We start from the raw sequence: 15,729 nt of genomic DNA, 5'->3' as shown, positions 1-15,729 counted from the left end.
ATCTATAGTATTAGATAGTAGGTGTATAGTACACTAGCTGACCTGGCAAACTTTGTACCGCCACAAAATCTATTTATCAAATATATTTCATATAAAATATAGCCTATGTTACTCGTGGATAATTTAGCTTTCGAATGGTGAAAGAATTTTTAAAATCGGTCCAGTAGTTTTTGAGCCTTCATTACAATCAATGAAACAAACAAAGTTTTCCTCTTTATAATATTAGTTTAGATAAGATAGATCCTATTTATGGTCTGTTAAAGCTGTTTATGTTTATGTGTCGGAGCTAAGGCACAGTATAAGGATATACAGTATTTTATCTTCATACAAACGCACGAAACGCAAGCCACGCCTACTCGCCTCGAGGTAAGTAAACACTCGGTACACGCAGTGTCGTGAATGTGCCACGGTGACGAGCGGGTGATGTGACGGTTTTGTAAGATATTTTGTTGTTTCAAGAATAATATGGCGAAGAAAAGTTATAGATTATATTGTGTTGTTTTTGGTTGCTTCAATTCGTCAATAACACATCCAGATATAACATTTTTTAAACTGCCTGGAAACTCCGAAAGGTAAGACAATTACAATGATTTTTATGTTAATACTAGATACTTAATCTACTAGGTACTACTACTACTAAATTAGATTAGTTTTTAATTAATACAATTTGATATTTTAAAAAAATACGTATGATTGTTGTAATTTTGGTTCAGTAGACAGGTGTCAGAGCTTGTTATTTGAGGTTATCCCTCTTCTGAATTAATAGAATAAAACTATTTCTTCGACCAATTTACAACTTTTATTATTCCCGCGCAAAATAAAACTCGAAACTGTTGATAAAAGAAGGGCTTGCTTGCACAACGCACGCGTCGTATTTATTCGTCGTCGCGCGGCGCAACAAAGGCTGAGGGCGTGGCTTAGCGGCCTTTCGGCACCCGTTTGTTCGCGCGATATGCCGCCGAGGGACTATTCTGAATGAGGTAATATAAATATTAGAAAATGAGAATTGATCTTAATTTATTTAGATCAATATTTTATTATTGTTGTATTATTTTAAGATCGTCAAAAATAAGAAACTACCATATTATATACCAAGGTATTTTCTTGATAGGTCAACACCTTTGTTTACATTTTGGACACCCAATTATGAATCGGAGTATAGATTATAATTAGAGATGCGCCGAATATTCGTTTGGTATTCGGTTTTCGGCGTATTCGGCATCTTTTTTGGTATTTGTATTCGGCCGAATTATTCGGTTTTGGTGCCGAATATATTCGGTTCGAGTAGGTATGTCTACTTTCGTGTATACACGACACGGTACATAACTAAAACACAAAACTTCTTATGTAAGATTTATGTTATATTTTAAGTCAAAGAAATCCTATGATAATTTAATAACATAAAGCAATTAAAATTCAAATCAACATTTATTTTGAAACCTTAAAAGAACATATTTATTACTTACGAGCTGTGCCCCGCGGTTTCACCCGCGTTAAAAGTGTAAATACTCTGAAGTTTTCATGGGATTTAACTTTTTTGCGCTTATCCCTAATTCTTTTTCCAAAATTAATGTAGCCTTTGTTACTGTCTATAACATCAGCTAATTGCCAGTGAAAGTCCCATCAAAATCAGTACAGCCATTTTAAAGATTAGCCGGAACAAACCAAATTTGAAATAATTTTTTTTTTTCGTTATAAGTACCGTATGTACCGTATATTTTATATTTTCCTTTTATGTTATATGGTCTTAGTAAAATGTTGTTATTTTGACATTACAAACAGACACTTAAATTTTAATTATTTGTATAGATTCTAAAGTTAGTATAGTTAACATTTATTTTAAACCTCAAATCAGTATTTCTTTTTACAACTTAAATCAAAGTTTTAATGAACACAGGTAACTGGCAAATTGACAATAATGGACACTATAAAAGAAATATTAGAACCTGTTTACGCGGCAAAACAATGAATTGGTAAACCGAATCATTCGGCCGAATATTCGGTTCGGTGAAAGTTAAACCGAATAATATTCGGTATTCGGTTATTCGGTGAAACCACTATTCGGCGCATCTCTAATTAAAATTATTATTAAATATTGTATTAAATATTTAAACTAAATTTTGCATAATTAATGTTAATTTATAAGCTATCATGTCGAACATATTTCATATTTTATTGTTGTAACTGTCAAGTACCCAATTATAAGAATAGTTTTTATTACGTAATATATACATATTAAAAAACATAACATGCATTTTCATTCAACACTTTCTATATAATTAACTATAGCATTCATTTGTTTAAATAAAAAAATACAACATTTACAATCAAAAAATTAAAAAGAAAGTCAAGTATGCAGATGTAATTAAAAAACTGTAGGCAGGCAGCCCTAACGCGTTACCGTGCCCAGCGCAACCGTAGGTATCTAATTCAAGGACAGGGCCGAGTTAAATTACTGTATATCCTTATACTGTGGCTAAGGTGATTAGCGCCGAGTGCAACATTAGGATTTGCGCTTATGGTAAGTAATTACTTACTTTTGACAATATTTTTTAAGGGTTACCATATTATTTCTAATGAGCTCGTGCCTCCATGGGTTCTACAAGTGCTCTCACTTGAGGTCTGCGTTCAAAGCAGTATTTACTAAGAACCCTAGGCCAGCATTTACTAACTGGTCGTTTACCATCAGATTGACTGCAATCGGGATGTCTATCTGCTACTTAAACATTCAAGTGTTTAAATTTAATAAACAAATGTAAAAAAATATTTAAACTAGAGGCAACAAAATATTAAATTAATGGTTTCAGTTCGAGTCTGGTCACATGAATATCAAATTTAAGATAACATAATAATAGGTATAGGTTAGATGATAGGTATCTAGGTAAGATGGTAGGTATGTTATTTACATAAGTAATTAAGCCACGTGTATTTGGTATCCTATGAACTCTAAGTAAGTCATGATAAACTATATTAAATAAGCTTTAATGGAAGCAGCCTTAGCAAAAGTCACCAACAACGCGGCGAAAGTTTATGTAATTAGTTTATGAAGCTGACTCCGACATAAATACCGCTGCGTTGTCAAGTTCTCTCTTTTGAATACTTGCCTACATAAAGTAAAATAAAAAGTCCTCTCCCAGTCACCCATTAGTCAAAATGTAGCTTTATTGTGATAAGAAAAAGTTAATAAACATTAAACTCCTTCGAGATTACTACATATAAATCGTTTAACAGTTCATTTAAATACTATTGTTAAGTAAAGACAATATGTGTTGTATACACAAATGATTTTTGGTGATATATGATCAATGACGTTATGTCGTCACTTAATAACGGACATAAAATAAAGCTCTTGTAGAGGCGCGCCGCAGTAGCTTCCGACGTCCCGCCGCGGTAGGCACGCGCGACGACGAAGCGCCTTAGTATTTTCGTCGCTGCAAAAATAAATGAACATGCAATAATATAATACGGACATAATAGTCAACGATCAATATAACTAAAACTAGTGTTAATTAAATCAAAATAAACCCCAAATCACTTTATTGACATAAAATAAATGCCGAGCCGTAGAGTCCGAAAGGATTAAGTGAGTAAACATTGCATTTCATTTTACATGCATCAATATTTGACATTTTCGTTAACTATGGCGAACACACATATCATTCGCAAAATAATAAATTAACATATTTTTGTTTTTATTTTTAAGCATTTATTTAAAAACTTTTTACAATAAAAATATCATCACATCAATCTTCATTATTACAACGTCATGTCAACCACTTCGATGTTAGTGTGCTTATAGCCTTGTTATAGTATGGTAGAATAGAGAATATTTGTACATTAATGTAACTTTAATGATCGTGCCTAAGTGAGTAGTTTAGACGCCCACAGAAATCTGATATAAGCAATCATTCATCACCACATAAACAATGTTTGCACAACGTAGATACTTATATGTATACTGATTACTAATTAACTCAAATTAAACTCTATATCAAGTGGAGAGACATATTTTACGCCTACATTAGGGATTGAATTGATAATCACGTGAACTTTTTGTGGTGGTTACAATGTTAACCTATAGGTACCTATCTATATAACATTTTTTTTTATAATATAGGAATAGCAGACGAGCATGCAGTCCACCTGATGGTAAGTGGCTACTGCCGCCCATGGACATCTGTAATCAACCCCAGATAGAATTAGATATTCCCACCTGAGGTCGGTCACAGATGCGCCGCTACCCCTGAGGACTAAGCTGGAACGCCTCGGAAAAGTCTGTCTCCCTTACCACACCCTTCAAACCGGAACACAGCAGCGCCTAACAGTGCTGTTATTAGGTAGAAATAGGTGTGGCGGTGTGCTGCCGAAGTTGAACCACAAAGGGTTCTACCACCTTCAAAACATACAAAAAACATACTTTTATGAAACATTGAAACATCTTAAATGCAACAGATACAAATTGCAAATACTCGAAAATTTAGATTTATGTCTCAAACACCAACACCTAAGCATTTCAAATTATTTATTTTTGTTAATCAAACAAATTACAAATACACACACAACTGGAATACACGTAAGATTTGTTTTAAAGTTCAGATTTTGATTTTCTCAAACTGTAAAAACATATCCGATCTGTTGCTCAAAATACACTGATTTACCAATACCATAAGATTGACATTTTAAAATAGCGTTATTATAATTTTACTTATTGTCTGACGCACGCTCTACCTTTGATGTTAATTGAACTTAATTGACATCAAACGAGTGATAAATTTGATCCTGGGATAACATGCTATATTTTAATAGGGACGCGGTCTTATACTTACACAATCTGAAATCCCAATCTGTTACAACTCGATAATTTCGATCGTGAAACCAACATTATACCTATTATTTCAAAACTTTCAAAACAAAAGTAGAATCCAATAAAAGGATTAAAAAGCATAAAAAATTAGGAAGTCTAAAAATAATAATGTATTACAGCGAGCCCTTTCATAAATTAATAGAGATACTTAGTAAATATTAGTACAAATGGAAGTTACAATGAATTGATATGTAAACGATTGTTTTCATAGTCTACTAAAGGTTGTCAGCGTCAATCCCTGCACTTAACTCCTTAAACCATCAGATTAACTGAATATCTACAGGGTTGGTAGATTGCATTCAGAATTAAATATAAATTCACTTATAGAAGTAACGCCTGATTAAAACTGTATTGAGTTAAGTATTTCAGCTTGTAAATTTCTGAAATCATAAAGAAATAGACTTCGTTCATTCGTTGACATAAATAATGGAACATAGTTTGAATATTGATTTTTCCGTACGCCACTACAATAAATATGGTAGGTTATTATAGTGTGTACGTCTGTGTACTCGTTTATACAAGATTAGTAGACTGACTTTCCACCAGATGGTACACATAATCAGATTGTTTACAACTCGTTTGTAGTTCCTGCCAGACGTGCGATTTTAAAAGATCTCGCAAAGATTGCTTATTAGATCAAAAATAAAGTAGGATTTGCTTCTGTCAAATAAATTAAATTTTTAAAGGCCTTATATATTACTATTATATCATCATACCCATAATCTACAAAGCATACACAATCTACGATAAAATCTATTCGTAAGTAATCCACAGACCATAAATCTATATTTAAGTTTACTTATATGCTCCTTACTCTAGCCAGTAAAATATGTCGTTTTAAGAATACTTATCATATTATTTACGACTTGAATATATCTTTATGCGTGATATGCCTTTGTTTTTTGGCCGTGAAAGTTATGTTATTACTAAGTGCAATGTTTGCTATAAGTATATTTATTTTGCAGCATAATCATTGAATTATCGTAGAGTAGGTAAATGAAGTAGGTAGAGTTGGCTACCACAATTTAAATATAGCTACTTATTTTAGACTAGATTTGAACAAAATATTAAATACTCAATAAAATATTATCTAAGGTTACTTTAACTTCAAGTTAAGCTTAAGTTAATATTGTTTTTTTATCACGATGACTGCATATAAAAGCTTTTATTTTTCATGTCATTGTGTGTTACACAAATAATACTTATACCTACTTACAGGAAAATAATATACCTACTGTACGCATCAAATTTATTCTAATCTTTATTGCCACAGTTTATAATTAAACTGAATTGTACATTTATAAATATTGTAAATACGAGTATTTCGAACTGCAACTTCTATAATCATTATTTCAGAGCAATGAATTGATGGTGTTTTAAAATAACAACTATGACGACATTTTTACCTATGAGCCACCCTACTGCCACGTCTCCCAAGTCGTCTCTAGCTAAGCTGGTTCTGTACCCCAAGGCTAAGCCTTTTAAGGTCATGGTATTGGGACAGTCTGGAGTCGGAAAGTCAGGTATATTTTTTGTATTTTTATTTAATAACACAGAATAACATCTATAGTTTAGAATTAGCATAATGCCTTATTATTTATTACCTGAGGAATACCTACAGACTCACCGGAGCCATAAGGTTTACTTTAATTACTGTTAAATATGTGTCCTAATAAAGGCTTACTATTATTATTATTATTTGCATTAAGTCCAATGGAACATAACTGCATATTAATAATACTAACATAGCATTTATGTGATTGTAAAAATCTCAATAAATTAATTGTATTCAAAGTTTGAACCCGGAACAATTGTAAACATCTACCTACATATGAATAAGTATTTACTTATATTTATAAACTTGTAAATAATGCAATAGTAGTTACTAATAAGTATGTGCATATATTTTCTATATCAGGAAAAATATTTATAATAATCCGATTCACACATACATCATCATCGTTCATTATATTCTCGTATTATGATTTATATCCATTTCTAAATATATCCGCGTACTTCTATATTTGCAGCGCTAGTTGTGAGGTTCATTACGCGCCGGTTTATCGGAGAATATGATCCTAATCTGGAAAAAGTTTATGGATTTCAAACTGTCATAGATAACGAGACCGTGTACTTCGAAATATTGGATTCCGCAGGAGATCCTCATGTGAGTTTTCATATATTTATCATTGAAGTTGTAAAGTAGCCTGCAGTCCAACTAACGCGATGAAGGTACCCGTCGTCCATGGCCATCTATAATCAACCTAAGGTGGAGTCCCTGGAGATTAAGTTGGAGGGCCTTATATAAGCGTGTGTCCCTTATTACACAATTAAAACTAGAATATAACAGTATTGAACATGATTATTATAAAGTGTTTTTTCCGGATGCCTCCGGAGTCAAACTGCGTTAGCGAAAAAGCAGAGCGAAGTATTTAAAAAAAAATGTATATTAAAAGTAAAGTAAACAAATCTTTCGAGTTGTATTAAATTGCAGACTTTTTAATTTTTTGTTTTTTATTTTTGTTTGTTTATAAAGGAAAGTGAATATGCGAACTTGGAGACTAATATCCGATGGGCGGAGGCATTCGTGCTGATGTATTCAGTCACAGACAAGTGCTCCTTTGATGAATGCCATCGTCTGAAATTTCTCATCAATTACAATAAGAAAAGACGCCGACTGTCCCCCACAAAGGTAATATGATTGATTGATATTGACTGATTATTATTTATATGCAAGCAAAATATTACCGTGTAGCTTATATTTAATAAAACATTATTCCTATCTACAAACTTAGCTCTAAGCTGCGTATTTGTAGAATAAAAAAGTCTACAATCTAGTATGACTATATGCTAGCGAATTAAGCTGTGTGACTTATATGATAGTTAGGCTTAAATGCTTAACGTGTCAATTTCGAGGCCTTATATAAATATGTTCAATATTGATTGTGGTCCAATTTCGACTACTGGGCGATGCTAGGTAGGTATTTTAATTAATTGAGCAGAAGCAGACAACAGTTATTTATATGAGACACTATAGCAGAGGTTATATTTTGGGTTGGCCCGATTCTAGTCTTAGGTTGAGGCTGAAAATAAGTATTTGCGAACTTTATGTAACCCAACTAAGATGCAGTTAAGCTTGTTATCTTACTTGATAGGAGATCATGCCTAGTGGGGCAGTAATAGGTTGATAATGATAACAGATGAGATTTTGATGCAATATGTTGTTGGCAGGACATTGTCCTCGATACCCCTGTTGTGTTGGTGGGCAACAAAATAGATCAAGTTGGCGACAGAATGGTATCTACTGAAGAGGGACAACATCGCAGTAAAGAGATCGGTTGTATCTGCTTTCATGAAATCTCTGTGAGAGAGAGCATTGATCAGGTAAAGGAATTTACTTAAATCTATAAACAAAAATAACAGGTATGTGTGTAGTTTATTTATGCTTTTCCTTTTTTAATTATAGCAGCGTGTTGTGATACCGGCTTTGTCTTATAAAAAGTCTTATTATCAACTGATAGTGGACACTAGAAGTGGAAGTACTAATAGGAAAAAAATAAAAAGAAAAACCACAAAACTATTTAATATTCGATTGTATTAATAATTCGAAGGTTAGATATAAAAATACTTCACGCGTCTTTGACCTCGCCGTCGAGTGGCACACGCGCTATGATTAACGAAAGAAAAGTTTCACACCGAAACTAATAGACATCTATTTCTAGTCCAAATATATATTAAGTATACTGAACGTCTAACTTGGTAATTTGAATAAACTTGAGTATATCAATTTCTATTCCAGACATGTTAAAACAACAGAATATTGTAAACTGTTTTAGATGTATGCACTATCTTGCTTGTATAAGTAATTGAATTTAGTAAGAAATGAAATTTTATATTCTGGTTTAATTCGAAACATGAATGTTTTTTACGTGAAATTTATTCAATATTATTAATTCAATTGAAATAGATAGATACCTTTGTAGTTTTAGAGTAGCTAAAATGTAAGTAAGTTATGAATATTTGTGTCTAGATAAGCCCAAGTAGGTAATCTTTTTTTAGGTTGGTTGGTCTTGAATTTATCTGAGGTTGAATATCGCGGTGTAAGAGTCAGATGCGCGTATCTACATTTTGACAATTTTATAGGAGAGCAAAAATAGTGTGAAAATTCGCCACTTCAAACTTTACCAGATCATCAATATTTTTATTTCAACTACTGTATATTAATACAGTAGTTGAAATAAAAATATTGAATATAGCGTTACGTTGTTTTGAAATTTCATCATCATCATCAACATCAGTAACAAACTGAAGTCTAATAGACTAAGTGCACGCATAAATATGTGTCTACCCATAAACCATGAAGAATTTCACCTTTAGTAAATGATCATGTAAATGTTTTTGTATAACGTACAAGTAGCAACGTATAATGTGGAAGTAGGACTGTGTGAACGCCTCAAACAAGTTTCCTCGGCAGCGTTTGACACTGTTGCTATAAGAGAGAAATAGTTGTAGCAGTAGTACCTCCGGAGTCGAACCACTAAGGAATCAAATCACAAATCAGGAATAACTTGGAGTTTCCATTAGGTATGGGGTGTGTTCCGAGACGCGCGTCGGTTCTGGCGCGTGGGCAGCAAGTGGGGCCGCGCGCGCGACGCCGACGTGCACCCCGCCACGCTGTGCCGGCCGCTGGCGCGCGCCTCCTCCGACGCTACCACGGACTGCACTGACGCTGTTAATTTATGTAAGACCAACTTAAGTATGCCGGCCTCATAAAGGGTTTTTCAATTTGGCCAATACTATCAGCATTTTACTGAAACTATTCGAATTCACCCGCATACACCCTCAGAGTAGAATTTTCAATTTCAACTTAACTTTATTTTTTTTATTAACTTACCTAGGTAGGGCTTGTAACTCTTTATTTATGGTTAAAGTAGGTGATAATAATATAACACAATAACTTCGAAAAACAGAAATACGAGATATAATCTGAGATGAGACGTCGAAATTCATAACATGTTTTTCTTTTCCTATAAAGCGCTCTACGTATGTGCAAAATTCAATTACCTACTCAGCAGTTTCTGTGATTGTGATATAAATAAATAAACGGGTTTTATCTTTTGTTGTTGTTGTTTTGTATGGTTGTTAACTTAAAACATTTTAGACTTTATTAAAATCACAATATCATTGTATTATTAATTTGTATACATTCAATTCGCTGCTTCGATTACCTACGTGATCTAAGAAAACTCTAGAGCAGCGTTACTTAAATCTAGTCCAATAAATATTTTAACAGTCTATAGCTACGAATTAACAAATCTGGCCCCATTATAGTTTTATTGTAATTATTACTGTTAGATAATATGGAGATAGAGAGAAGATGGACAGATTATTTATTCAGCTAACTCAAGCTATTCAACCCTTATACAGTATCTTGAGATACGAACGAAATTGCGCTGTCGAATGTTCGAGCAAATACGAGTCGCGGAAGACTCTACGAACAGCAATACTTACATAATGTACTCAAACCTTTGATATTACATGTACAGACGAGGACATAACGTTGCCTACATTCCATATTTTATTTAGTCGTACAATGCATTTGTTTCTCTTTTTTTTTATAATATAGGTGTAGCAGACGAGCATGCAGTCCACCTGATGGTAAGTGGCTACTGCAGCCCATGGACATCTGTAATCAACCCCAGATGGGATTAGATATTCCTACCTGAGGTCGGCCACAGATGCGCCGCTACCCCTGAGGACTAAGCTGGAACGCCTCAGAAAAGTATGTCTCCCTTACCACACCCTTCAAAACGGAACTCAGCAGCGCTTAACACTGCTGTTATTAGGCCGAAATAGGTGTTCGGTGGTGCCGCCGGAGTCGAACCACAAAGGGTTCTACCACCTTTATCTCATTCTCATTCTCTATGATAAATGTACCGTGCTAATTTTCTGTTTTTTCGACATTGGGTGCACAATGGGAAGCTAAGCAGATGTTCTCTTTTTTTACCATCAATCTCGATATTTCGTCACATATTCATTCACTCACTTAGTACTTATAAAACGTACAGATACCTAGTGCATACGTGTTTGGGCTGGCCACATTTAAACTTAGTATGCGATTTTTTCTTGAATGTAACAATAAATTATTGACACAATATTTGTTTGCGGTTGAAAACTTGGCTTACTTGGCTAACTTAAAGTACTGTTATCTCTAATTAATATTCTAATATCATGAAGGTAACAGTTTTGTAATTCGAAAGTCCCCAAATGCCTGTACAAGCGTGCTAATGGAGTAGAGAATCATCACTTAATGTGTGTTTATGCCATAAAGAAGCCTTATCACGTTAATAACGTGCTCGTTATGTGTAAAATACATTCATACTTACATACACAATGCTTTTCCTAATTAAAACGGCATGATCACGTTCGAAATACAAATATATTAACAACAATAGGTAGGTAATAGTTGATACAGGAAATTAATGGGCACGCATTCATTTTGCGTCCGTACTATTGATCACTTGACATCCACACTAATTGCTTTGAAACAATCACTACTACATCAGCAAAAATAATCAGTAGGAACAAAAATTTAAAAATAAGACTACACACCTCGCCTATGATAATACGTATTGTAATTGTACTATCTTGGAATAATTAATTCTCGTTTTGAACTGTAACAAAATGTCCCTTTGAAAACGACTAATAAGACTTTTTAACCGAATTTACCCTTCGATCACTAATAAGAACTCGAAGAATTTACCTGATAGAAATGTGAAATAGCTAAAATTTTCGTATTAGATTTAATCATTATCGTTTTGTTTAAGGTCGTCGCTGGACTGAGTTGGACGAAGAAGACACAGATGTGGTCCACACCGATACTCGTACCCTGGGGCAGTCGGAGAGCGCTCACGAGTTCAGAGCGCGGGCCAGCACCGACTCGCGGCTGTCGCCCCGCCCGGCCAGACCCCGGTACCCCCTCGCTACCAGACCCTTGGGTCCACGGATGAGGCGAATGAGCGTGGCTATGAAAGGAAACAATGCTACCACTTACTGAACAAAGAGACACCATCATTGATTATATTATTAAAAGGGGTTTAACCCATTTGGCATAATGTACACTGTGGTCTGTTTTACGTTCCAGGTTTGTTTCCTGGCTATGTAAACAATACAACCAGTTTTAACGTATGTCCACGGCATTCACAAGGTATTCTTGGGTGGTGTGGCTATTGGATGATACATAATGATTGAGTTGATATTGAGACTGAAGTTACAGGTATTTTTGGAGTGGACTAAAAAGTGAATCTATTCCATGCTTTATCATTATTTAAGTTTTTACTGTAGGGAAAGTGAATCTTGCTATGCGTCTTTAATATTATTATATAAAAATTAAAATTCAGGCTGCTATAAAAGGTATGTCGTTTGCACAAAGACAGTTTTACGACCGCGATATTTTAGGTATCATGCTTGCTAAAAATACAAAAAGTAAGTGGGTGTTTCTATAAAGTATAAAATTGCAACAAATTTCGCTTATATTTAAAAACTTTCGTCGCTTCTAAACTTCCTTTGTAGTTCATATAAAGTTTTTAGAGTGCTTCTTAATGAAAATCGTATGAATTTTCCGGGGTCCACTCATGATTTTCTCGCTCGCGTGGTCACGTGTGCACCAGAGTGTTATTATTGAATGATAAGTATACGAAAGGGTTTTGGATAATACATGTATACGTATACTGCAATTACAAGTTTTAGCTTACTGCAATTATTTTACTGTTTATTTTAGTAAGTAGGTACTTACTTAAATAAACAGTAGCCTCAGCCCTTGTAGATTTACTCATACCTTTAGCGTCTTCTGCTTTTAGCGACGGTGAATCGCATTTTGTTCAGTTTTTAACTGACTTAAATAAAGGAGGAGGTTTCTCAATTCGACCGTATATATATATCCCTTTTTTTATTCCGGCGTTCAGTAGCTGAACTGAGAGTTCAAAAGAAGCTGAAACCGGTGTTCAATTGTGTACAGGGGTACCACTTGATCACTACATCTAGTTTCAAACCAGCAGATCATCATCATCATCATCGATCGTCAATGCTAAAAGTAGCAAGTCTATTGAAGCCCTATGTTATTAAATATTAGACTACGCTGAGTGTCTACGCTTTTAGAATTTATAGAATTTGATAATGTTTGTATATGTGCTACCTGTATGTATGTCATGTATGTTGCTTATTGTTAAATTTCAACTGTATGTGTGCAATAAAGAGTATTTTATCTTATCTTATCTTACCTATATATGTTTAACAATAATGCACCTATTAGAATATATGTATATAGAACATAGTATGATTTATTAATATTGTTGCGCAATGAAATGTATCTCATTATTTACAGAAATAGATATAAAATTTAATAAGTGAATAGGGTTGTCTAAGCGACGTATGTTTAATTGTAGTTTATAAATTAATTATCCTATAAAATTCCTATTCCTATAAAATATTAATATTCCTATAAAATTCCTCTAATGTACTTTCCTAGGAGTTGATGAAGGTATGTTGATGAAATAATGTAACAGGACACTCCTAATGAGAACCGTGAAGTTATATAATAGATAATTTGTAATGCCACGCCCATGAATATTATTGGTCTCATTAACTGGGCCTCATTATATTATGTGGCGTGTCAAAACTAATTAACGTGCTGACCTGCTATGTCTGCGTAATAGAAGCAAGTTCACAGAATTGATACTTTCTCTGTACCCTTAGTATGAGCTTTTACGTTTTTACAAAAATAACTGTTTTTGTATTTGTTTACGTATTTTCCCCTACATTTCTAATCAGCGTCCCTAGCGGACTGTATCAGAACTGACTGGAAATGTATGGAAATGCATAAACAAATACAAAAAGCGTCATTTTTGTAAAAATGAAAAACTCATACAAAGGGTACTGGCACATAAAAACAAAAGTGACTATAATATATCGAAAGTACGTGCTAAGAAATTCAACGACAAAATTTAATTTATTAAAGCCTACAGATTTGCTAACTTTACCTGTTATTATGGCTTATGCTTTAGCATAGTGGATGATATAGTTGCCTTAGTGGGATTGTTTAATTATGATGGCACAGAAGTGGGTCAGGGATGGCCATGCCGTTTATGCCATTTATGCCGTTATTTTAAATATGACAACACAAATCACTGTTTAATTATAATACAAACACATTTGGTAGAGTAACGCCCCAATTGAAGACTAGTATCTATCTATTATTATTATTATTTTAATTATTAGTAACTTATATTTATGTATTATATTATAATAGTATGATCTTGTAACGTAGTGTTGCCAGTGGTATTTAACACACGAGTAACAGTGTTTGTGGTGTGATCCACCACCACGTGTATTTTCACTTACTTGTACGTCATAGAGAGAAGTCTGCGCTGTTTTATTTCCTTATAAAATTTGTAGCCAAGAACTTGTAAGGGAGCGCACTCCTGGCATTTTATAGAGCGCATTCCAATTTTATACTATCCAAAAGTAGAAAGCTTTTACAGATCTATAAACTTCAGTCGAACATCGAAAGCCTATTTGGTATTCTAGGTCAAAGTTCTATTTGGAATGCTATGATGTATATGAAAATGGTCATGGCCAGTAGTGATCATTTAACATCTTATAATAAATGACAGTTTCCTACTTTTAGTATACATAATAATAATTTGTATACGCTGAAATTAACTTAAATTCTCGTGCATTTTAATTAATAATTAAATATGGAATTTTCGTCATTGTCTCGCAACCTATTGAAGAGTATGAACGTATTAGAACTTAATGCCACTATTATCAAATATTGTATTATTTACCAGCAAGAAAATATAATATGCTACATAAGAAGCATGAAGTTAACTATTTTTCTCTTTTGTAAAAAGTCGTTTGGAAAATGATATTTCGAGAAATGTATTGATTATTTTAAAATGTAGAGCTTATTTTTTTGAGAAAATAACGAATGATTTTAAATTAAGAGCTTACGGAATTGACCGGATTTGTATAATTGTGTCTATCTACAGAGTAAAAAGGCATTTAAATATTACTTTGTACGTGTATTTGGGCATTATTATGGATATAATTACATTAAGTGTGAACCTAAATGTGGTGTTTTATTTTAATGTGATAAGTTTATACGTAAATTTATCGTAAGCTGATTAAACACCTATTATAATGAAATATATGTATATGAATATGTTTCTATTTAGTTACTATTGCACATTTTGCTGTTTGCCCGGGCAAGTTTATGTATCTAATAACTTTGTGCTGTAAATAATCATTATTTTAATGTTAAAAGGGCAAAGATACAATATATAATATGCGAATTAAAATGTTGAGAATATGAGTGCAATAATTTTATTAAAATCAATATATAAAAATAATCAGGAATATAGTACATACCAGCTCGTAGTCTTTATGAGAACCGTGCATAAATCACTAGATATATAATGTTATAGTTATAACTTCCACCAGTGATATGCGTCATTATCATAGGTCAACAAATCTCACCTTAAACTAGAGGGTAATATTATAAGGTTACGCGATCACCTCTTGCCATCACTGCAAAGCTATAATTAAACGTACTTTTAATTAAACAAACTTTAATTATGTTATAGAAGCGTATAAGTGGCTTGCGAATCTCCAGTAGGTTATATTACGTTAAACAGACTGAGGCTGATGGCAGAAGGCGAACGCGCATGAATGTACACATGGAAGAACAGACAGATCGTGGAACAGTAGCGCTACAATAGCGTGGTCATACAGGTAAAATATCATGAGCTCGCCAGCAAAACCAAGTGTCCGGCACGATAGAATCCAAATATTTAGGATTACTAAAT

At 33.4% G+C, this 15,729-nt stretch overlaps 1 protein-coding gene across 3 annotated transcripts; it reads left to right on the top strand.

Moving 5' to 3' along the window:
- Positions 1 to 2,492: 2,492 nt before the first annotated feature.
- On the top strand, positions 2,493 to 12,709 carry LOC140751679 (ras-related and estrogen-regulated growth inhibitor). 3 transcript variants are annotated; one of them, XM_073085679.1, is made up of 8 exons: positions 3,384 to 3,583; positions 6,221 to 6,387; positions 6,895 to 7,031; positions 7,401 to 7,556; positions 8,096 to 8,248; positions 9,449 to 9,605; positions 11,692 to 11,836; positions 12,009 to 12,264. In XM_073085679.1, exons 2-8 carry the CDS (start codon positions 6,255 to 6,257, stop codon positions 12,046 to 12,048), a joined length of 921 nt encoding a protein of 306 aa, XP_072941780.1. In that variant the 5' UTR covers positions 3,384 to 3,583; positions 6,221 to 6,254; the 3' UTR covers positions 12,049 to 12,264. The 3 variants fall into 3 exon arrangements, with proteins under 3 accessions (XP_072941779.1, XP_072941780.1, XP_072941778.1); XM_073085678.1 differs by lacking the exon at positions 3,384 to 3,583 and adding an exon at positions 2,493 to 2,521 and having other exon boundaries at positions 11,692 to 12,709; XM_073085677.1 differs by having other exon boundaries at positions 3,385 to 3,583; positions 11,692 to 12,264.
- Positions 12,710 to 15,729: the final 3,020 nt, after the last annotated feature.

This window comes from Epargyreus clarus, unplaced genomic scaffold (assembly GCF_041222505.1).
Source record: "Epargyreus clarus isolate Ecla_fem2 unplaced genomic scaffold, WU_Ecla_fem_2.2 ptg000023l, whole genome shotgun sequence".
NCBI classification, from domain to species: domain Eukaryota; kingdom Metazoa; phylum Arthropoda; class Insecta; order Lepidoptera; family Hesperiidae; genus Epargyreus; species Epargyreus clarus.
Note: the sequence above shows the minus strand (reverse complement) of the source record. Positions and strands in the feature narration are given on the sequence as shown.